Source organism: Aethalodelphis obliquidens, unplaced genomic scaffold (assembly GCF_003676395.1).
Source record: "Aethalodelphis obliquidens isolate GAN/ISIS:26980383/991018 unplaced genomic scaffold, ASM367639v1 scaffold43, whole genome shotgun sequence".
In the NCBI taxonomy this organism is placed as follows: Eukaryota; Metazoa; Chordata; class Mammalia; order Artiodactyla; family Delphinidae; genus Aethalodelphis; species Aethalodelphis obliquidens.
Genome location: NW_020837987.1, coordinates 11,507,165 through 11,529,614, shown reverse-complemented (window position 1 = coordinate 11,529,614; position 22,450 = coordinate 11,507,165). Strand labels below are relative to the sequence as shown.

At 55.5% G+C, this 22,450-nt stretch overlaps 3 protein-coding genes across 6 annotated transcripts in view; 2 read left to right on the top strand and 1 right to left on the bottom strand.

Annotated features, from left to right (window-relative positions):
- Positions 1-3,307, top strand: part of ERCC1 (ERCC excision repair 1, endonuclease non-catalytic subunit) — a 16,314-nt gene extending 13,007 nt beyond the window's left edge. Inside the window, exons 7-10 of the mRNA XM_027079876.1 lie at positions 1,024-1,123; positions 2,508-2,579; positions 2,807-2,875; positions 3,198-3,307. Coding sequence (XP_026935677.1) covers positions 1,024-1,123; positions 2,508-2,579; positions 2,807-2,875; positions 3,198-3,251 — 295 coding nt within the window. The 3' untranslated portion in view covers positions 3,252-3,307. The remainder of the gene's footprint in view (positions 1-1,023; positions 1,124-2,507; positions 2,580-2,806; positions 2,876-3,197) is intronic.
- Positions 3,141-5,912, bottom strand: POLR1G (RNA polymerase I subunit G). Of its 2 annotated transcripts, XM_027079864.1 has the most exons (4): positions 5,803-5,912; positions 5,515-5,678; positions 4,987-5,128; positions 3,141-4,816 (listed from the first exon to the last, which is right to left on the bottom strand). In XM_027079864.1, the coding sequence occupies exons 2-4, from the start codon at positions 5,546-5,548 to the stop codon at positions 3,430-3,432; spliced, it is 1,563 nt and encodes a 520-aa protein (XP_026935665.1). In that variant the 5' UTR covers positions 5,549-5,678; positions 5,803-5,912; the 3' UTR covers positions 3,141-3,429. The 2 variants fall into 2 exon arrangements, with proteins under 2 accessions (XP_026935665.1, XP_026935666.1); XM_027079865.1 differs by lacking the exon at positions 4,987-5,128.
- PPP1R13L (protein phosphatase 1 regulatory subunit 13 like) lies at positions 5,894-22,279 on the top strand. Of its 3 annotated transcripts, none has more exons than XM_027079862.1 (13): positions 5,894-5,932; positions 11,634-11,714; positions 11,831-11,976; positions 12,332-12,836; positions 12,944-13,042; positions 13,118-13,209; positions 13,522-13,954; positions 15,609-16,063; positions 18,365-18,496; positions 18,593-18,726; positions 18,815-18,981; positions 20,629-20,828; positions 21,678-22,279. In XM_027079862.1, the coding sequence occupies exons 2-13, from the start codon at positions 11,660-11,662 to the stop codon at positions 21,714-21,716; spliced, it is 2,457 nt and encodes an 818-aa protein (XP_026935663.1). In that variant the 5' UTR covers positions 5,894-5,932; positions 11,634-11,659; the 3' UTR covers positions 21,717-22,279. The 3 variants fall into 3 exon arrangements, with proteins under 3 accessions (XP_026935663.1, XP_026935662.1, XP_026935664.1); XM_027079861.1 differs by lacking the exon at positions 5,894-5,932 and adding an exon at positions 7,104-7,333; XM_027079863.1 differs by lacking the exon at positions 5,894-5,932 and having other exon boundaries at positions 7,340-11,714; positions 20,629-20,848.
- The last annotated feature ends 171 nt before the right edge of the window (positions 22,280-22,450 follow it).

Below are 22,450 nucleotides of genomic sequence, written 5' to 3'. Positions count from 1 at the left end.
ATACTGTGTTGTACTGTTGTACTGTGGATACAGCGCGCTAACTTGTGTGTCCTGAACAAATGATTAATAACAATAACAATAATAATCCCCGCTACAGTGAGAGGAAAGCAACAAAGCCCATGGAAAAAACACAGAATTAGAAAACTGAGTGTTTCTTTCAAAAATATAAATCAACGTTTAATCAACAAACATTGCTCACTAGCTAGACTCTGAAGGCTAAGAAAATGCCTCAAGACAAATACTTTATTTATTTCCACTCAACTCAATATCCTCGAGTTCCAAAGAGAAAAAAGACCAGCTTTTTCCTGTTCCTTTATTCCACACACAGACAGTCCCTTTTAATGATTTCGTTGTTTCAACTACCTTTGAAACAGTTAATTATGTGTCAAAAAAACCCCAGTGCCTCATGGGAAAATGAATGGCGGTTGTGAAGTTGGGTTAGTTGTGGTAAAAGATTCAGCAGTCAGGGTCCGGAGCTCTTTCCTTTTGAAGGTGCGCTACACGAAAGACCTTCAAAGCTCCATTTTTCTTGGTAGTGGGAGCTGACTGCTTCATGAGGTTGTCTTCCTGTGGTTGGGAAAAGAAATGGTACTTCTGGTTTTTCTCTCTCTCGAACCCGGCCAAACTCTGTGCACCGACCTCCCTCCCAGAAGAGCTAACATTTCTTAAATAGACTTCTAAGCGCCAGGCGTGGCACTTAGCGTGGACTCGCTTAATTGTCAATTGTCCCCCACTTTACAGATGAGGAAACCGAGGCCCAGAGAGATGAAAACCATTGGCCAGGGTAACTCAGGTGGGAAGTGGGGCCTGAACCTAACTGGTCAGGCTCCCATCCTCTGGCCCTTAGTCAGAAAAGATGAGTTAAGATGCACCAAGCAAGGGTTACCGCCAGGGGGCATCTTGGGGGAGGTTGAGAACATTCATTCCTCTGTACATTAGAGTCTGGAATTCTTGGAGTCAGCAAATGAAATTAATCTAAAACATGACCCCTCCTTCCCCTGACCCGAATGTCTCTCACCCCAGCCCTGAGGAGGCCGGGCGGTACCTGGAGACATACAAGGCTTACGAGCAGAAGCCGGCGGACCTCCTGATGGAAAAGCTGGAGCAGGACTTCGTCTCCCGGGTGAGGCCACCTCACCTCCCTGCCTGGGCCTCCCCCTAGCTCCTCCTTGGGGGTATGAGCTGCAGTTCTGATCTCGAGTCATACCTCTCCCTCCCCGACCCCACCCTCAGCTTCCAGTCCTTTCTCCTGCCCAAACAGCAGCGAGAGGGGTCTTCCTAAGCACAAACCTGATCCTGCCCTTTCCTGCTCAAAACCCTCCCATGGCTCCCCAGTGCCCTCACCACGCTCTCCAAGGCCTTGCCTGTTTGACCCGGCAGCCCCGTCTGCCCCCTGCCCCCGCATTCTGTCGCTTCTCTGTGCCTGTTCCCTCTGCCTTGATTAGATGCCTAATCCCATCTTTCCCCCATCTCAGCTCTAATGCTTCCTTCTCCAGGAAGTCCTCCCGGATACCCAGGCCAGGTCAAGGGCCCCCCGCTGGGCTCCCTCAGTCCCAGCCCTATCTGGGTCACCATGTCTGGAACTGATTTGTCTCCCGAACTGGACTGGGAGCCCCAGGAGGGCAGGGCTGGGGCTGTCTTGATCCCCGCTGTGTCCCCAGCACCACTGAACACTCAGTGAGTGCTCAGGGAATATTTGCTGAACGAACTGTTGAATCTGGGCTCCAATGATAGAGTAATGGAGGATGTCCACAGCCACCCCTGAGGTGGGTACTATGAGGACCCCCATTTGCCTGCAAACAGAGGCCCAGAGAGGTCAGTTCCCTTGCCCAGGGTGTCACAGGGAGTAAGCAGCGGGGCCTGGTTTTGAACTCGGGTCCAACTTCAGAGCCTATGGTCTGTGCCCAGGGCAGAACCAACTCAAGATAAATGGCGTTTATCTTCGAATCACATGACCAACACCCTCTCAGCTAGTTGGGGATCACTCTGAGATGACCTTTTTTTTAAAAAATTAATTATTATTTAGTTTTGGCTGTGTTGGGTCTTTGTTGCTACGCACGGGCTTTCTCTAGTTGTGGCGAGCGGGAGCTACTCTTCGTTGTGGTACGTAGGCTTCTCATTGCAGTGGCTTCTCTTATTGCAGAGCATGGGCTCTAGGTGAGCAGGCTTCAGTAGTTGTGGCTCGCAGGCTCTAGAGCACAGGCTTAGTAGTTGTGGTGCACGGGCTTAGTTGCTCCGTGGCATGTGGGATCTTCCCGGACCAGGGCTCGAACCCATGTCCCCTGCCTTGGCAGGTGGATTCTTAACCTCTGTGCCACCAGGGAAGTCCCTGAGATGACCTTTTAATCATCAGAACACAATCAAAAAACATGCCCCCAAAGCATTTACTGAGCTCCTCCCGCATGCAGGGCAGTCTGGGGATACAGCAGCGACCCAGTGCCGCCCTCACAGACTCAGTCTTGTTCTCCTTTCTTCCAATCCACCTCTGCCCCCTCCTTCCCTTCCAGGTGACTGAATGTCTGACCACCGTGAAGTCAGTCAACAAAACGGACAGTCAGACCCTCCTGACTACTTTTGGGGTAACGAACAATTCCCTTGTGCCGACTGGCATTTCTACCCCCTTTGCTTTTTGAGGAAGCCCCCTGCGTCCCTTCTACCTCCCTGTCCTCTCCCCCATCCTTCCTGCCTCCCCTGCCCTCCTGCAGGATATCAGTTCCTTCCAGGAATATTTTACACCCCTCATCAGCTGGGGCAGGGGAGAGTTTTGTGTTCACCTCCCCTGATCATTCGCTCCTACCTTCCTCAGTCTCTGGAACAGCTCATAGCTGCATCGCGGGAAGATCTGGCCTTGTGCCCAGGCCTGGGGCCCCAGAAGGTAAGAGCCCTGGGAATGGGCTTGAGGGGTTTGGGGGCAGGAGGGAGCCCCAAATAAATGGGACCTCAAACCCCAAAGTTCTGAGGTTTCAGAAGGCCCACAGTGCCTCTCCTACAGATGGGGAAAACGGAGGCCCAGAGAGGGTGTGGACCAGCCCAACCTCACACAGCCAGTCTGGGATAGAATCCAGATCAGGCTACTTCTCTCCTAGCCCCCCGAGTCCCCTCCAAGCTAGGAGGAAAAGAACCAAAAGCCCACTCTGATGTATCAAACAAATGGCTCATTTAATGACCGCTTCCTTTTCTTTCTCCCTCCCCTCCAGGCTCGAAGGTTGTTTGATGTCTTACACGAGCCCTTCTTGAAAGTGCCCCGATGACCTCTGCTGCCAAGGAGGCCCTTGGTGTAACAATAAAGCACTTTCCTGGTCCAGGCTCAGGCTGGTGTGCTGGTGTGGTCAGTGGGAGTGGGGGTCTTCTCTGCTCTCGCCTTCTGATGGCCCAGGTGGCCACTTTCAGCTTGTCTGAGTTGCAGTCATCAGTTTCGCTGGCGGAGACTTACACGGGATCCTGCTGCGGCTTCTTCTTCCTCTCCCTCTCCTGTCCCGTGGGAGCCACCTCCCCAGACTCGGGATTCAGCAGCGGCTCTGGCATCTCCTCCTGGGATGCTGTCTCTGGCACCCAGCTTTCCCGGCCCCGCTTTTTCTTCTTCTTGGTAGATGCCGGATCGGCCCCGGCCTCAGACTGCCCCTCATGTGGCAGCTCAGGCTCCATCATCTCACCTTGTGGGTTAGTCATCTCAGTCCCTGGCTCTGTCGCTTTGTGCCCTCTTTCTTTCTTCTTCTTTTTCTTGGTGGATGCTAGAGCTGCCTGAGGCTCGGGCTCCATCACCTCTTCCTGTGGCTCCACCACCTCCGTCCCTGGCTCCGTCATTGCATTCTGTCGTTTTTCTTTCTTCCTTCTCTTTCTGGGGGATGCCAGAACTGCCTCAGCCTGTGGCTCCACTTCATGTGGCAGCTCAGGCTCTATCATCTCCCCTGGGAGCTCCAGAGGTTTCATCTCTGGCTCTATAACCTCAGTCCCTGGCTCCCTCATCACTTTGTACCCCTTTTCTTTTTTCTTCTTCTTCGAGGACGGCAGTGGGATGGCTTCCTCCTGTGGCTCCATCTTCATCTGCAGCTGAGGCTCAACTATCATCCCCTCCACCGGCTCCATCCCTTCTGTCCCCGTCTGCTTCTTCCTCTTCTTGCTGGGGGATAGGACTGTCTCTTCCAGAGGCTCACTTTTAACCATGAGTTCCAGCTCCACTGTCTTTTCTTCTGACTCCAGCACCCCCATTTCTGGCTTGACCATTTCTACCTCTTTGGGCTTCTTCTTCCTCTTCTTGGTGGTGGCTGGGGACAGTGCTCCCAGAGGCTCCAACATCTCAGCAGCAGGCTCTGTTGCCAGTGGCTCTGTCACCTCCAGGTCTTTCAGCTGCTGCTTTTTTTTCTTCTTCCCCACGTCCACCTCCAGGGCCCCAGGCTCATTCACTGCCTCCTGAGGAACTGAGGCCTCTGGCACATGCCTCTTCTTTTTCCTCTTCCCGGAAGCCAGTGACTTCAACGCCAAGACTGACCCAGGCCCTGTGACTGGTGGGCTGCCTCCAAAGGCACAGAACCGAGGCTTCAGGCCCGGGGGGATCTGTGGTGGGGGATTTGCTGGAATGGGCTGCAGCAGGGTCCCTGTTAGGGATTCCTGGGGACCCTCAAAAATCCTCAGGCTGCCCTGTAGCGCCGGGGCAGAGGTGAGTCCCCCTCCCGCCTCTGCTGACGGGGCCAGCAGGGTTGCTCCTCCTCCAGCCTGAGGGCCACTGCTGCTGAGGACCCGGTAGCGGTGCCGCTTGCCTGCCAACTTGCCCTTCAAGATACAGGAGCCAGAGAGAGGCACGAGTCGCCCATTGAGGCTGAAGGGAGAAAGGGGGAGGGCAGAAACTTGGTCAGATTCTTTTGGTGAGACGGGGCAGCAGCTGAGAAGCAGCATTTGTGGGTTCCCCAGGAAAGCCCCTCTAAATTCCCCCCAGGTTCAGCCACTGGGGTGAGGAGTATTCCTGCTAAGTGGCATGGGACCACTCACCAGTCTGGGGCGAAGTCTACAGGGGCCTGGATAAGCCACAGTTCTGTATCTGGGCCGGTCAACGCCTCCAAAGAGAAATGAGTGTGCTCTGAGGCTGGGGGTGTCGCAGTAAAGTTGGGGGGACAAGAAAACCGAGCAGCACCTGCAGAAGGGTAAACGGGAGTCTGCTGACACTTAATTGCTGGTCCAATCCTCCAGGGCGCCTATTGGTCCATTGGTCCCAACTTCCGGAGGGTCCCAGTCCTCTAACCGCGACGTTCCTCTCTCCCGTCTGTCCACCAGAGGCGCACCTATATCCGCCGACCCAACCCTTGTTCTCTCCACTGCTGTTCCCGCCCCCCACCAAAATATCTTCTCTCTATTCTAATTCCCCGCCCCCCCTGCCCGCCATCCCCCGGGGGATACACTCTCCGCTGATCCTGCCTCCGAGGAGGTCCCTTTTTCCGTCCGAACGCTCCAGGGTACCCCTTTTTCTCCTCCCGCCAGACAACTCTCTGCACCCCGTCGGCCGGCCATGAAGCAACTCACCGCCGGACGTGGTCCCCGCCATCCCGGGACCCATGCCTCAGACCTAGCAGCCAGAGCCACTCAGGCCCCGCCGCCGACCACGTGGAACCAAAGGGGTGGGGCCTCATCTGGGAGCGTCCATGTGGCACCAGGGCGCGGGAGGTGTCGCTCGGAGCCCCCTCGCTCTGTGAGCACAAGTGGGGGAAATTTCCACTTGTACACAGCAGACTACCGAGAAAGCCATCTTTTACCCAAAGTCTGCTCCCAAAAGCAGCCGACTCGCCTGTTTGGCGGGGGTTAGAGCCTCACCAGGTCCCGGAGGGTATCCCCGCAGTCTCAGACATGATTTGCTCCAACGTTGTCTTAAAGGGGCAGCCACATTCACAGGACCTACTCTTAAAGAGACAGGAAGATCGATTGGACTGACTTAGAGAGGCAGGTAAGAGTCTAGGTCGGCAGGACTGTGCTTTCAGTGTTACAGTCCCTTCTAGGGAGGCCCAGATGCCTCAGAAATTCAGAACTTGAGTGAGAGAGGTGGGAAAATGGAGGAATGGGGGTAATTCCTCCCGAGGGCGTTAACTATCAGCCAGGGGCGGGGCTCTGGGCTCCAGGGGAGCGGGAAATATAGGGGGAGGAGCCTGTGGATCCCAGGGCGGAGCCTCTGGACTCCCGAGCTGGACACGCGTGGGGCGGTGCGACTAAGGGGCGGGGCTGTGGCCCAAAAGACGGGTAGATGCCCTCGAGGATTTAGTCTCGTGCGTGGGGGGACATTTCCAAAGGCCTTGAGGAAGGGAGAGAGAGTAGACGTCCTGACTAGCGCCCCTTCCCTGTCCTGGGGTGCGTGTAAGCAGCGGCACGTGAACGCAGATTTGGGGGACACGCCCACGCCCCTTCACACAGGGACTGCACAGCGCAGGGGGACGGGCGGAGCCGCGAGACGGTGGCTAGACTGGGTGATCCGACTGCATTCCTGACCGGTGTGTCAGCGCTGATTTCCGTCCCCTCTGCCGAGATTTCGGATCCTACTTTAGAACTGGGGCGCCCACCTTCTCAGCGAGCCAGCGGCTGCTCAGAGAGGAGGAGGGTCAGGGGAAGAGGACGTGTTGCCTCCTCCCGGGATCGCCAGACAGTTCCCGCGCGTGGGCGAGACACCCGGGCCCTGCCCCTGCGGGCCCCGGGACTACAATTCCCAGAGGACGCGAGGTTGGGAGGCGCCCGACGTCGGTCGTGGAAGCTGCTGGGAATCGTAGTCCCAGCCTCCAACTTTGGGAGCCGTTGGTGGGAAATTCTGTAAAGATCCCAACCACGCTTTTTACCGACGGAGAGATTGAGGCTCAGAGACCCGAGGGGATACTGATTTTAGCGAGGCCCTCTTCTCGTCTTGGGGGCGGGATTTGTGAGTCTCCCCCAGACTCTATAACCTTCTACCTCTTTGGTGGCGTCCAAATCTTCTTTCAAGAAGGGGGAAACTGAGCCTGGAGGAGTGGGGCAGGGACTCAGGAGTTCATCTCCTGCAGCCACAGCGAGGTAAGAGTCTGGATTCTATTTACGATTTACGTAGCCAGGTCACCCTTGGCCTTTCGACCTTCCTGTCTGTGAAATGGACTTTGGGTCAATCCAAATGGGAACGTACCCATCTACGTCCTGCCCCTCCGGGACTACAAGTCCCAAGGTGCTCGAGGCGACCCCGGCTCCCCCTCCCCTCCGGGACCCGCCTCCCTCCGGTCCGAGTCACGTTGTCTAACCTGTTCCCGGCGCCTGCCCCGCCCCGTCCTCCGCTCCCCGCAGCCGGAGCCGGAGCCGGAGGAGGACCCCTGGTGCCAAGATCTGCCCCGGATCCGTGAGTTACACCCCCCCACCAGGGGGTTCAACGGCCCCGGTGGAGCCCGACACTGGCGTCCCTGGGAGGGTCGGGAGGAGACTCGGACGCCAGGTCCCAGGGCGGAGCTGGGGGACTCCAAGAACGTTAAAAGCTAGAACTTGGATGCCAGATTTACTGGGCAGAAGGAAAAGGGGCTCGGATGCCTGAGTTCTTGGAATGGAGGGCTCAGACACTTTGGTCCCGGGGAGACGTTCGGAGACGTTCGGAGACCTCGGGACGTTTCAGTCCCTCGAAATGGGGGCTCTCGGACGCCTGAGTCCTTGCGTAGAACTGGGGTATTAGATCTCTTGGGGAGAAATGGGAGACTCGGACTGCTGGGGCTCTGGAATGGGCGGCCATCCCTCCCATCCTTCAGCTGCCTTCTCGACCGAGCCTTTAGGTCTCCGAGCAGAATTAGGGGTGGGGTGGGGATAGTGGAACCCGGGTTCCTGAAATGAAGCAGAACAAACACCCAGGGTCACTCTGGAGGCTGTGTCCCGCCATTCCCCCCACTTTCTGGCTCTGGGGCCGGGGCCAAGGTGGCAGGAGGGGAGTGGGACAGATCTCCAACCTCCCTTGTGCTGCTGCGCGATCCCCAACATGTCATTAACCGGGGCGTCAGACCTGCCTAAGCAGAGGAGTGACCTCCGTCCCAGGGCGCCCCCTGGCGGGGGCGGGGAACCTCCTATTGTCCCATAAAGGGGGGAGATATCTGGGATTTGCAAAGGGCGTTCTAGAATCCAGGGCAGAATTCCAGAAGGTGGAGTTGGGTTCTGGGGGGCTTGCATGGATGGCACAATACAGCCATTACACAGAGAGGACGGAGGTAAACTGAAGCTTAGGGGTCACACTGGCAGCAGAGTTGAGGGTCAGGATTTGCCCTCCCCCTTCCTCAGCCACTCTCTGGGCGTCGGGATACCATCCACTCCCACGGGATTTTCTGACTCACTTCTCTCCTAGGGCTCCTGGCCCTGACCCTGAGGTGAAAAATGTCACCTCCACTCCCATCTGTCTGACCTGAGGTAGTGTGGGAGATAAGGGAGGATAGAGGCTAATTCTGGAGGTGTGTGTCTGTCCTTGAAGCTGGGGGAGGGCAGGGCTTGGCACCTCCCTCCGCCCGACTCCCCCTTCTCTCCAACCCCATGAGTCATGTGAAGGGATTAAACAAGAGGTGGGGCAGGGGGTTCTGATGAGAGAGGGAAGAACTTCCTAATGTCTGGGCTTGAAGGGCATTTGGTGGTAGCCTGAGATGAAATAAAAAATAATAACTGTGGCTGCCAAGACAGAGCTCACAGCGTGCCAGGCTCAGGGCTGGCAGGTAATGGATGGTTCCCATTGTCTACAGAAGTCTCCGGCAACTGCCCAAAGGTCTCACTTCCATTGAGGTTTGCTGAGCCCAGCCCAGGGAATGACTTCTTTCTAGTCCAATGGGGAAACTGAGGCTGGAGTGCGGGCACAACGCACACCCTAGGCTTTTGCCACCTTCTGTCTGGAATCTTCCAAGGATTCCTATGCCCTGGAATGGGCCAGCACTGGGGATGGCTAGAACTCAGGAAAGCAGGGGAGAATTTAGCATTCTGAGATCCAAGGGCTGAAGTCAAGATTCCAGGGGTTAAAGCTCAGGGCTTTTAGAATCTCAGAAAGATTTGAAAGGGCTGTTTTGGAGGAAAAAAATTACTTTGGCTTTGAGCCCTCAGTCTGTTCCAGGCCTGGGAATTAGGAATCTTATACGTGTGAACTTTATTTTATACGCTTCCCTGTTCTAAACTCTATACATAAATTATGTCATTCAAACCTCACACTTCTTTGAGGTGAAGGTATTAATTCCCCCATTATACACACAAGGAAACTGAGGCACAGAGAAGCTGAATAGCCGAAGGTAGAGATTTAAAGAGGGGGAAGGCCCTAGCTCATTGCACAGACGTCCACAGAGAGGGGAAACCAAGTCCCAGACAGGGTGGAGCCTCTCCCAACGTCTGTCTATGTGGACAGAGCTGGGGGATTCCAATCTGGGTATTCCCAAACCAGCCTGGCGCTCTGACCCTGTTCCTACTCAGGATGATTCCTCCAGGAACCCCCCGCCCCTGATTTTTAACCCCAAAGAACCTGACTGGGGTGCAGAAGATGCCGGGGAGGGAGACCTAAGGGCGGAGGAGAGGGGAGCCCGGCGGAGAGGACGTGGGGGTGGAGGACAGGGGCCTGGAGCAGAGGCGCGGCCTGCGCCACCCTTGACCCCCCGCCGGGCCCCCGCTCCCCTGCCGCGGGAGGTGCGGCACCTGCCCGGGCCCGCCCCGCATTCCCCTGCTCTGAGCTCAGGAGCTGTCCGTCCGCCCCACTGCGGTCGGGCCGTGACCTGGAGCGTCCCCTGGCGGCCCTGACGCCCGTTTCGCCCGCCTCAGACCCGGGACGGGCCCACGCCTAGCCTTGGCATTTCCTTAGACCCAGAGGATGTCAGCGTCTTAGAATTTGGGGATCATGAAATCCCCAAAAGAACCATTCGCTACCAGAATGCTGGCCCTGGAGGTAGCATAGATTGTTCATTTTTATATTTTAACGAACACAGACGGTTTCCTGTGTATCTCTGAGATTCTAATGCGGGGTCTTACCTGGACCAGGGATCGAACTCTGTGCCCCCTGCAGTGAGAGCTCAGAGTCTTAACCACTGCACCGCCAGGGAAGTCCCCTATAGTCTCTACTTGTTGAGGCCTCAATTCTCAGAGCCTTGATTCCTCTTGCACCTTCTGGCCAGTTGGATCGTCACAACTGTCCTCTGAGGTAGACTGCTATTTATCCTCATTTTACAGATCAGGAAACTGAGGCAGTCTGGTCAGGTGGGACAATGGTGCCACCAGATTTGAACCCTCCTTAATTGTGCTTTCAGCAACTCCACTGTACCAGACATTCACCTAGACTTTTAGGACTTCGGAATCCTGGGATAGATAGAACTCAGTGCAGGAAGACAGAGAAATCTAGGCTAGCCAAAGGGGAGAATTCTAGAATGTTCCAAAGATAGAATCTGGGACTGAGAACTTTGAAACAATAGACTCTCAAGTCGAGGGTTTTAGCCTCTCTCGAAATTTAATTACAACCTCAAGGCCCTTATAATTTCAGAATCTAGGCCTCTTAGAGATTGAGGAGGCCTCTCAGAATAGCTGATTTGCCTCCTCCTTTCACAATTGGGGAAACTGAGGCCCGAGGAGTGGAGGGGACTCTTAGCCCAAGGTCACACAATCCTAACACACCCAAATGAGCCACCAGCCCCAACAGGTTCTGTTCCGAGGCTTCCCAGACTGAGGCCAGAATCAGCATGCCCCAGCCTGCCCTGCTGCCCACGCCTGCACCCCAAGTCAAAGCTAAGTGGTCGTTTGATGTAGTGGGGAGGTGGCAGAGCTGGCGGGTGTGGTGGCTACCATGGAGATGGGCGTGGTGCTGGCCTGACTAGTTCCTGGTGGCCTGGCTCCTTCCCACTGCGTTGGCGGCCACAGTGGCCCAGCCATCCCTGGCCAACTCCCTGTTCTTCCTGTTGACGCTGGGTCTGTGTGAACACGCTGAGTCTCCTCTGGGTGGGGACTCTGGGAAGAGAGAGCTGAGTGGTCCCCGTCCTCTGGAGCCCCTCCAGACTGACGGAGATGCCCCAGAATAACAAGTTAGGTACAGGTGTGAAACCTAGTATGCCGACTTCTTGCAGGGTGACCTGGAACAAATGTTTCTGAGCCCCACTTTCTTTTTCTGCCATGGAGATTTTGGTCATGGGATAAGGTATTAGCTGTAAAGCACTTGGCACAATTCTAGGGGGCAGTGTTCTCTCAATAAATGGTTGTTTTATTTCATTATACCCTCGGGTAACTAGCAAAGGTCCTGGCACATAGTAGGCAGCACCGTCATTATTTTTGAAAAGATCCCCAGCATCTAGCACAGTGTCTCTTGGTCCCTGGTAGGCATTCAGTAATTGATAGTTATTATTATTGCAGCCTCTGTTCACTATAATGTCTGTCACATAGTAGGTGGTCAATGGATAATTGTTGAAGGAATGATCACGTCTTATTAGGGCTGAGATAGAGAGATGGACTCGGAGCCATGTAAAGAGAGTAAATCGTCCTTAGCCTTCCTGGAGGGCTTCGCAGGAGTTGGCGTTTCCCAGCAGGGGAAGTGGTGGGTCGTAGCGCTTCCAGTGGAAGGAAGTAGGAGAGTAAAGGCCCCGTCCCGCTCCTCAAGGCCCCAGGTTCCCTGTGGGCGGGCTCTGAGCAGGCTCTCCCCCGCTCCCCCTCCCCAAACGCAGGCGCCCCGCTGCGGCCAGCCGGCACCATGGACAGCGAGGCGTTCCAGAGCTCGCGGAACCTTCTGGACCTGAACTTCCAGTGTGAGCTGGGGTAGGGGGCGGGGCTTGGCGGGGCGGGGCCCTCGGGGCGGGGCTGGGGGGGGAGCCTGGGCCCTGCCCAGAAATCCGGGTCCTCACTGCTACTACCGGCCGCCCAGCTCTAGCCGCGAAGCACATGGACCTGAAGAATACGGAGCTGGACACGGCGGCGGCCAAGGTGGACGAACTGACCAAGCAGTTGGAGTCGCTGTGGTCAGACTTGCCGGCGGCGTCTCTTGGCTCGCAGGCCAGAGCGCCGGCTAGGGTGAGCCTGCTTGCCCTGGTCCCCACCCGAGCCCCCCAAAGTCAGGTTCTTTCCTCCAGGAGTTCAGGCAAGCCTGTCCCATGGGGCTGTGCAGGCTGTGGGCTATTTAAAGCTACTTGTGGGATTAGTGGAAGTGGGGATCAGTGGAAGTGGACGTCTGTCAGGACCCTCGGAAGAAAAGGGTTTTTTTCTAAGCGGCACAAAGGCACTGTACATGCCCTGATTGCAGGGCTCCCTATGCCTGAATCTCTAGCTCCGTCCAACTCTCCAGGGTTGATTTTCGATCACCTCTATTGACCTACCAACCCTCTACTATTGTCTCCTTTGACCCCTCAATGTCCCGACCTCCCTACAGCTGTCCCGGTACAGCCTCAGCCCTGTCCCCGAGCCCTTGGGCTGCCGCGGGTCTCCCCGGAAGGCGACCACCGACGGCGCAGACATCTCGTTCGGACGCTCCGAGAGCGCCCCGGCTCTGCTCCCCTACAGCTCGCTGTCCCCTAAGGGCCGGCCGTCGTCACCGCGCACCCAGTTCTACCTGCAGCCGGATGCCTACAGCAGCCTGGACCGCGCGCCCTCACCCCGGCCCCGCACCTTCGATGGAGCAGGCAGCCCCCACGGCCGTTCGCCCTCCCCTCGCCCCGGCCCGCTCAGACAGCAGGGTTCCCCCACGCCCTTTGACTTCTTGGCCCGTGCCCGCTCCCCCCGTGTCAGCCCCCTGGCCGAAGGGCCCCAGGCCTTCTTTCCTGAGCGCGGGCCCTCGCCTCGCATCCCGACCGCAGCCTACGATGCGCCGACTGCCTTTGGGAGCCCCCTGCTGGGACCTGGCGTCAGCGCCTTCGCCCCACCTCTGCGCGCGCAAGGTGAACCAGGGGGCCGAACTTGGCGGGTGGGAGTGGCGCAAGGTCCGGGACCAGCTTCGGCCCCCCCCCGCCCGCCCCCCACATCCTCATGGGCAACCTCCCTGCAGACGACCTAACGCTTCGGCGGCGGCCCCCCAAAGCCTGGAACGAGTCTGACCTGGACGTGGCATACGAGAAGAAGTCCTCGCAGACAGCGAGCTATGAACGTGAGTGGTGCGAGGCCAAAGGAGTGGGGGACCCGGAGAGGCCTCGCCCAGACCCTAATGATTCCCGCCTCACAGGACTCGATGTCTTCGCGCGGCCTGCTTCACCAGGCCTGCAGCTGTTACCCTGGAGAGAGAGCAGCCTGGATGGGCTGGGGGCCCCCGGGAAGGTGAGGGGCCGGAGGAACTTGGGGAGGGGGCTGGTGGGCAAGGGTGGAGTCAGGGCTAGTCTTCCCCTCCTGGCTGCGCCCACAGTTTCCGTACCCTTCCCCAGGCTCTTCCTTTATCCTGGATTTCCACCCCCTCCCTGACCGTCTTTCCTTTCCCTCCCTCTGTCTTCCCTCCCCTCCTTCTCTCCCTTCCCACCTTTTGCCTTTACCTCCCTCCTCCTTTCCTCCACTCCCTTATCATTCATTCCCTTATGCCTATCTCCTCCCACCTGAGCCCCTTCTATCTTCCTTCCTTCCCTCTTTCTCCCCCAGGACAACTTCACCAGTGCCACTCTGCCCCGCAATTACAAGGTCTCCCTTCTGACCAACGACAGGCGTTCTGATATGGACAGCTACCGCCGATCGCTGGGCTCCGCGGGCTCATCAGGCACTTTGCCCCGAAGCTGGCAGCCTGTCAGCCGCATCCCCATGCCTCCTACTAGCCCCCAGCCCCGAAGTGCCCCCCGCCATCGCCCCATCCCCCTCAGCATGATATTCAAGCTGCAGAATGCCTTTTGGGAGCACGGAGCCAGCAGGGCCATGCTCCCTGGCTCCCCCATCTTCTCTCGAGCTCCCCCGCCTAAGCTGCTTCCCCAGCCCCAGCTGCCTCCACAGTCCCAGCCACAATTACAGCCTCAGCCCCAGGTTCAAGCCCTTGCCGCCGTCCCCCAACCCCCTCAAGAGACTTGGTCCGCTGTGAGTGAAGGTGAGTCAGCAATGGGGGTTCCGGAGGGATGGGTGAAGGGAGGGCAGATGGCTGGGGACCAAACCAGCTTGGGGTCCCATCACAACCAAACACCTGTTTCCAGACATTGTCCCTGCAGAGAGCAAGGCCAGATGAACTTGGGGATTTGCTCAGGAACTAGGGATAGCACAGTGCTTAAGCATGGACCCTGGAGTCAGACTGGCTGGCTCCACACTGTGTGACCTTTGGCAAGTCAGTTAACCTCTCTGGACCTCAATTTCCTTAAGTGTAAAAGGTGAATAATGATAGAACCTACCTTACTGGGTTATGGTACTAGATTATTTAATCCATATAAAGTCCTTAAAATAGGGCCTGATGTATAGAAAGCCCTCAATAGCTATCATATTAATCATTATTAATAGTTTTTGGTGTGAGACCAGCGCAGGGCCTGGATTTAAGCAGAGTGGGTTTTGATCCCCTCTCTACCATTGACATGCTGTGTGACGGAGGATAAATTAATTAACCCATCTGCGCTTACATTTTCTCATCTGTGAAGAGAGATTAATAACATTTACTTCATAGATTACGATGGACAGTCAATGAAATCATGTATAAAATGATCATTGTAGAGCTTCCCTGGTGGCGCAGTGGTTGCGAGTCCGCCTGCCGATGCAGGGGACACGGGTTCATGCCCTGGTCCGGGAAGATCCCACATGCCACAGAGCGGCTGGGCCCGTGAGCCATGGCCGCTGAGTCTGCGTGTCCGGAGCCTGTGCTCCGCAACAGGAGAGGCCACAGCAGTGAGAGGCCCGCATACAGAAAAAAAAAAAAATATATATATATATAATTGTATATTTCTACGTGCTTTAGAAGCTCTGACAGAAAGGCAAGAAACAGAGAGAAAAGACCAACAAGTACTAAGATTCTAGTCCCAGCAATTTTCTTTCTTTCTGTATTTATTTTTGGCTGCCTCGGGTCTTCCTTGCAGCGCGCGGGCTTTCTCTAATGACAGCAAGCAGGGGCGGTGTGCGGGCTTCTCACTGTGGTGGCTTCTCTTATTCTGAGCCCAGGCTCCAGTAGTTGTGGCGCGTGGGCTCAGTAGTTGGGGCGCATGGGCTTAGTTGCTCCACGGCATGTGAGATCTTCCCGGACCAGGGATTGAACCCGTGTCCCCTGCATTGGCAGGCAGATTCTTAACCCCTGCGCCACCAGGGAAGTCCTCAGCAATTTTCTGCCTGAGATGTTAGGAGAGGAAATTCTTACGATCTTAGAAAGTCAAGTTTATCATAATGGTAGGAGCAGAGATTCTGGAGTCAGATAGGACTGAGTTCAAATCCCAGCTGTGTGGCTTTAGGCAACTGACTTGCCTTCTCTGAGACTCAGTTTCCCTTTCTGTAATAATGAGATGTTAGCCATATCAACGTCACAAGGTAGTGGTGAGAGTTCAGTGATAGGCATGTAAAGCACGAGGCACATGCTAAGTGCTTGTTAAATGGGGGATGTCATAATTGTCTATTATTCACAACCCAGGGAAAGTGTAGCCCAGAGAAAGCAAGGCACTGCCCTGAGGTCACACAGCAAATCAGGCATTTGCTGCAAGTCCTGGAAGTTGTGGGGAGGGAGTCTCTCGGGTCTCTTGGGACCCCTCCGTTGATGGGGCTCTTGCTCCTTCTAGGCTTCCCCAAACCTCCCACTGAGCTGGAGCCTGAGCCGGAGCTGGAGGGGCTGCTGACACCAGGGCTGGAGGCTGGTGATGCAGATGAAGGCGCTGTAACTCGGCCCCTTAGTCCCACACGGCTGCAGCCAGCACTGCCGCCCGAGGCACAGTCAGTGCCCGAGCTGGAGGAGGTGGCACGGGTGCTGGCAGAAATTCCACGGCCCCTCAAACGCAGGGGCTCCATGGAGCAGAGCCCTACTATAGCCCTGCCCCCCACCCACAAGAAGCAGTACCAGCAGATCATCAGCCGCCTCTTCCATCGTCACGGTGGGCCTGGGGGGCCCGAGCCTGAGCTGTGTCCCATCACTGAGGGACCTGAGGCCAGGGCAGGGCCCCCTGCTCCAGCCCCCCCAGCTCCCATACCACCTCCAGCCCCTCTCCAGAGCAGCCCACCAGAGCAGCCGCAGAGCATGGTAAGTAATAGAGGAGGAAACTGGGGTATATGACTCAGCATGTGGAAGCATCCCTTCCCTTTTAGGACGGAACCTGGAAATTGCGCGCATCACATCTGGTGCACTCCACTGGCCGGGAGCCCAGCTGCAAGGGAAGCTGAGAAATGTAGTTTTACATCTAAGTGTATCTGTGCTCAGAAGAAAGGGAGAACATATATGGAGGGGCATTCAGAAGTCTTGGCCACATCGAGATTTTCTCTGCTCCTCTCCAGTAACCTGTCCCCCCAGGGCTTCCCTTCAGGAATCTTAGAGTCTTCAACCTGGAAATGACTTTGACTTGGCATGACAGAGGGTTTATTCTGGGGTCTGAAAAGCCTGCCTGAATCAAGGCAGTCACCATTTCTCTCCCTAGTTGCCACAGCCTCTCATGTCCGCCTTCTCTGGGGAGCTGCTCTCTCCTCTTACACCTCAGCAAGCCTGTGCCATGGTTAGAAATGGCCCACCCGGCCCTGACTCAACATGACCTCTCAGTTCAAGTCCATGGTGTCCTCTGACTCTGGTCAGAGCTTCTTCCATTCAGATTTTCAAGAACAAGTCTCTGGTCTCTGAGGTTGTGGGTGTCGTGGTTAAGTGCACCAGTGGCAGCTAGGCTGCCTGGGTTCAAATCCCAGCTCCACAGCACTTATCGGCTGTGCAACCTTGGGCCAGACACATAGTCTCTCTGTGCCTCAGTTTCCTCATCTGTAGAATGGGGATGAAAATAAGCACAGGGCTGCTGTGAGGATTTAATACATGAATATAGTGCTTAGAATAGTGCCTGGCACTTTACTGTTATTGTTATCATTTGACCAGGGGCTGGTCTCCTGCTGATATTGGTCTGGTTTCTGCATCGTGGCTTGGAGGGAGCGGGCTGTAGTCACATGGAACAATCCTGATTGCTCAGTGTGGGTAGACAGATGTAGGAGAACAATGCTCAGAGAAGACGTGGGGGCCAGGTGGACCCCCACATGCGTATTCCCAGGCCCTCCTGAGGGTGGAGCCAAGAAATGTTGAGGCTCAGGATCTTGAAATCAAGAATGGAAGAATGACAGTGTCTTGAAATGGTCAAGTTGCCACATTGCAGAATCACAAAGTTCTGGCCACAGAGAAACCTGAACACTCACAGAATTCAAAAATTAAATTCTGACATCACAAACTCAGAAGAGTGAAATTTCAGAATTCCAGAACACTGAAGGTTTGCACAGGATCTTAGAATTAAGAAGTTAGTAACACAAACCCTGGTTATTACTGATTCTTGAAGTCCCCAGAACTGAAAATTAAAGACTCATCATTTGAATCTTAAATCATAGATGAGTGCACGAATATGTTATAATACAGAATTTTATTTTAAGTGAACATTTTCCACTAGAAAGGAACACACAAACATAGTAACTAGGAAGAAATAGATAAACGTAGAATAAAGAGGCCCAAATAACAGCATTCAGAGAGAACCACGATTAACATTTTGAGTATTTCCTTCCAATCTTTTGGAATGAAATTCTCACCATGAAATATTCAAGTTCTCAATCATAGAATCTTGGGAATGCAACGTCCTGGGTCCTCAGCAATTTGAAATGGCACAACTTAGCATTTCTGGACTCACACATATTGGAAACTTAGCATCAGAGAATTTTTAAATGGGTGGCTCGTGGGATCTTCAAATTCCAGAATCTTGAAATCATTGACATCGAAGACCAGAATCACAAATGCTGTATGCTCAGAATAAGTGAATTTTGTAGGACACTTGAAAATCAAAAATAAGAAGGCACAAGGAATAATATGATAAATATTCTAATTTCCTAAACTACTAATTATCTCTTTAGAATAAATTTCTATAAATAAAAGTACATAATTTAAAAATATATATTCTAATTCCAAACATCTGAAATTAACACTTGGTAACATCTTGTCAGGTGTGCTTCCTAGCATTTTTTTTTTAATATATAAAAGAAATGAAACTATGGATTGAATATCTGGCTTCCACAATCATCAACCTCGTGGTCTCCAAGCTTCCTCTCAGGTCTCAGGGCCCAAGATTCCAAAATCACCCGATTCCCTGAGTGTTGCAGGGAACCTTGGGCTATAGAACTGAGGGACCCTCCTTCTCATGGCCCTCTGGACTCAGGCTATGTGTACGTACGTTCCTGGGTTCCAAGCTCAGCCCTGTCTAGTTGGATGACCTGGAGTGGCCGCCTGGTCCCTGAGCCTCTGTTTCCCCGCTCTGAGGAATGGGTATATTAGCAATCCCCGTCAAGCCACTGAAGCCCCGGTTCTGTCCCCCAGGAGATGCGCTCGGTGCTGCGGAAGGCCGGCTCCCCGCGCAAGGTCCGTCGCGCGCGCCTCAGCCCGCTCGTGCTGCTGCTGGACGCCGCGCTGACCGGGGAGCTGGACGTGGTGCAGCAGGCGGTGAAGGAGGTGAGTGCTGCCGGACAGAAGGGCGGGCGGGGTGGTGGCGGCAGACGCTGGATAGCAGCCGCGGGACTGAGCCTCTCCATCCCCCGGCTCGTCCAGATGAACGACCCGAGCCAGCCCAACGAGGAGGGCATCACCGCCCTGCATAACGCCATCTGCGGCGCCAACTACCCCATCGTGGACTTCCTAATCGCGGCGGGTGCCAACGTCAACTCCCCCGACAGCCACGGCTGGTGAGTCCTGACCTCGCGCGGCCGGCGTGGGGCGGGGAAGGCGCTGCGGGCCCCAGCGCGGCCTCTCACGCCTGCCTCCCTCGCCTAGGACACCGTTGCACTGCGCGGCGTCCTGCAACGACACGGCCATCTGCATGGCGCTGGTGCAGCACGGCGCGGCAATCTTCGCCACCACGCTCAGTGACGGCGCCACCGCCATCGAGAAGTGCGACCCCTACCGCGAGGGTTACGTCGACTGCGCCACTTACCTGGCAGGTGCGAGGCAGGGCTGAGGCGCCTCGGTGGGCGGGCTGGGCCACCTCTGGGGGAGGGCGTCGCGGGGACTGGGACGCCCAGCTGGTAGATGTTGGGCGGGGGAAGGCGGCAGACTGCGGCTCCTGAGAGAGGACGCGGGGGGCTGTACCAACCTTGTGGCAGCATCACCGAGGAGGGGCCGGCGGGATGGACCACCTGCAGGGGTGGGGCACTGGGCCTCCCACCTGGCAGGTGCAAGAAGGGTGTGTGGGCGCAGCAGACTGCCACCTTCGAGGGAGAGGGGGACAGGGGAACTGTGCCACGCAAGCTGGACACCTGTAGGGAGAAGAGCAGGTGTGGAGACTGCGCCGCTTTCTCATCCACGGGGGTGGGGAGTTGGACGTTCCAACTATACCATCTACCTGGCCTAGGGCTGGGCACATGGGCTGTGCTACCTGTGGGAAATACAGCACCACACAGGTGAGAGGTGAGCAGGCCATGGCTCTGGGAAGGAGCTTGGGGACACTTCACTCCTAGTGAGACAGGAGGCTGTACCATATATCTCCGGTGGGGGGGGTGCACATCACTTAAACAGGTGATGGGAGGAACTAGGTAGGCCGTATCCTGGGGAAGTGCCTAGGGTCTGTAGCGCTCACCTGGAGGGGCCAACTCTATCATAAGGCGGGGTTGGGGACCTCAGAGAGTTGGGGTAAGGCAGGCTGTAGGACCTGGGGGTGGGCCAATGTATTTGGGAGGTGAGCCTGGAGGGACTACACGACAGCCTGCTGTGCTGTGGCAGAAAGTGGGTGGGAGCCGTGGGGCTGTAACACCTGCCTTAGTGGTGAGCAGCGGCAGGCCAGGACCGCTGGGGCGGGAAATAGACCGTCCACTGAAGCTTTGGGAAGGGGGATTGTGACCACCTTTGTCACAGGTAGAGGAAGCCTACCAGTTTGTACCTCCTACCTGCCTGGACTTGGAGAGTTCTGTGAGGACGAAGTAGAGATTGAACAGCACACTTGCTGGGGGGGGGGGGGAGGGGTGGTGGAGAGGAGGAGAAACTGGAACACGGTGGACTGAACCATTAAAGGGGGGGGAGCATGGTGGACTGTACCATCTGGAAAGGGGGCTAAATCCTTGATGGGATTAAAGGGGGGTTCGGGTGGCCTATACTATCTGGAAAATTATTACATCCTCTTTGAGACTATCTTTTGGGGAGGGGGCGCAGTGTGCACTGCACCATCTGGAAAGGGGGAGTTGGGACCACTTTGTGGGGAGCAGTAGGGCTGAACCATCTGAAGGAGGAGTTGAGTCATCTATGGAGACTGGACCACTTACGGGGGGGGTGGGGTGCAGACGACTGTACTTCTAGGAGTGATACAGGGACTTAACCAGATATAAGTGGAAATGGGGACCACCGACCCTGCCTCGGGGGTTGGTGGGCCGGCTTGATGCACCCCAGTGTTTTAGAGACTGTCAGTCCTGGCAGCTGACTCCAGCTCAGGCCCCCCTCTCCAGACAGGGGTACACAACTTTTCAAGCGGCTCATTCCCCAAGGTGAGGCTGGCGCCGAATCTCAGGGTCTGTCCCTGTCCCCAGCGCGTCGTATCCCTGAGTGTTCCCGGCCCCCCTGAACCGGGCGCTGACGATCCCTGCGGTTTCATGTTTCAGACGTGGAGCAGAGCATGGGGCTGATGTACAACGGGGTGGTGTACGCTCTCTGGAATTACAGCGCTGAGTTTGGAGACGAGCTGTCCTTCCGCGAGGGCGAGTCGGTCACCGTGCTGCGGAGGGATGGGCCAGAGGAGACGGACTGGTGGTGGGCCGCGCTGCACGGCCAGGAGGGCTACGTGCCCCGTAACTACTTCGGGGTGAGCCCAGAAGCGATATTGTGAGGAAAGGGGTGATCCCACGGGAAAAAGGGCAAGCGAGACAGTGCATTACATTGGGGAGGAGGGGAGGTCAGAAGAGTCCATTATCGGTTGTGGGGAGGTGAGGATGAGCCCATCATAATAACGGGGGAGGTAAGGGAGATCCCCTTTTACTTAGGGGAGGAAGAGCCACTTACTGGTGGTACTTCGTGGGGTACTCACCAGTACTGCCTTCCTAGTGATTTGATTGGTTCGTGCTCAATCAAATATTTTTATTATTCCTAATATTCATGGGGAGGTAAAGAAGAATGTATTCTAGCCAAGGGGAGTCATGACGAATCCCATCTTGGTGATGGGGGCAGTTAAAGAATCGTGTATTACAGGCCTGGAAGCTTTTGTTACACTGCATTGGGCAGGGTGAGGAAGAATCCATTAATAAAATCGCGGTAGAACTGAGGGAGATGCTACTAGGTTAGGGGAGGAGACCAGGAAGATCCCATTATATTCCTGGGAGAGAAGACGATTCCTTTAATTGGGGAATAGGTGGAGGTGGGTCCCAACCAGGCAGCCATGGTGGTAGGGAGAGGCGGGCGTCTTTTTTATGGCCGTATGGGAGACTCGGAAATACGCCATTTCATCAAGCCAGCTGCCGATTGGAAGGCTCCAGCTGGTGCTTGCAGGTGACGGGACTCTGGTGTGGTTTGGGAGATACTGAGAGGGTCCATTAGGAAGGGATGGGAGGATGGAGACAGTCCACGTGTTTGGGGGTGGATCAGGTGACTGTATTAAGTTTGGGGTGGAATGAAGGGGTGGGAGCTCCTGGTGTCTGAAGAGCCTGTCTTCCCTCAGCTCTTCCCCAGGGTGAAGCCGCAGAGGAATAAGGTCTAGCTGGAGAGAAGGACTTTTCGAAGGGAGACAGGAGAAAGCAGCAGCTGCCTTCATTCCAGAACTCCTCCTCCCTTACTGCTGTATCTCTCTGCGCCCCCAATCCTTGCAGGGACGAGGTCCTTGCCAACACCTCTCTGCTTCTCTGGAAGCCCTGGGGAGAAGGAGAACCCCAGCCTTAAATTTAGAAAACTGCCTTAGCTGTGGGAGGTTGTGGTGGGGCTGGGAATCACTGGGGGCAAGAGAGACCCCCCCCACCATTTGCCAAGTCACATCCTGTCCAAAGTGCCTCCTGCTCCTACTGCCCCCCCCCCACCCCCGCCGAAAAGCAAGGCAACCCACCATCCCAGCGGAGCCTGGAGTGGGTCACCGCCACTGGATTTTCCCAGGAGTCACCTCCGCCACTATCTCTACCAACAGCCTTCAGGGGCCAGGTGAGGCATATTAGTCTCTATCAGCATCCCTGCCCCCTCTCTCCCCAGTCAAGTGCCTTTACACAGTGCCAGTTTTATAACAGAATGGGGACGTTTTTCATTATAAATAAAGGTAGTTTGCACAGAAATTGACTTCCGTCTCTTCGAACTCCATTCTGACTTAATAATTCTCCTCATTTTACCATTTTTGGTAAACCAGTCTTAAAGTAGCCCCTTTGGAAGGAATTTCCCTCATGTGAATCCAATCCTTCCTCTTTCAAATACGCCTGCTTTTTTTTTTTTTTTTTTTTTTTTTTTTTTTTT

Bases quoted from the DNA above. Each gene is read 5' to 3' on its own strand.
- POLR1G (XM_027079864.1), bottom strand. From the start codon at position 5,548: ATGGGTCCCGGGATGGCGGGGACCACGTCCGGCG. The intron at 5,129-5,514 runs GTGAGTTGCTTC...ACCCTTCTGCAG, and splicing joins GGCGGGGACCACGTCCGGCG to GTGCTGCTCGGTTTTCTTGT. The intron at 4,817-4,986 runs GTGAGTGGTCCC...TTCTCCCTTCAG, and splicing joins GTAGACTTCGCCCCAGACTG to CCTCAATGGGCGACTCGTGC.
- PPP1R13L (XM_027079862.1), top strand. From the start codon at position 11,660: ATGGACAGCGAGGCGTTCCAGAGCTCGCGGAACCTTCTGGACCTGAAC. The intron at 13,955-15,608 runs GTGAGTCAGCAA...TGCTCCTTCTAG, and splicing joins TTGGTCCGCTGTGAGTGAAG to GCTTCCCCAAACCTCCCACT. The intron at 18,727-18,814 runs GTGAGTCCTGAC...TCCCTCGCCTAG, and splicing joins TCCCCCGACAGCCACGGCTG to GACACCGTTGCACTGCGCGG.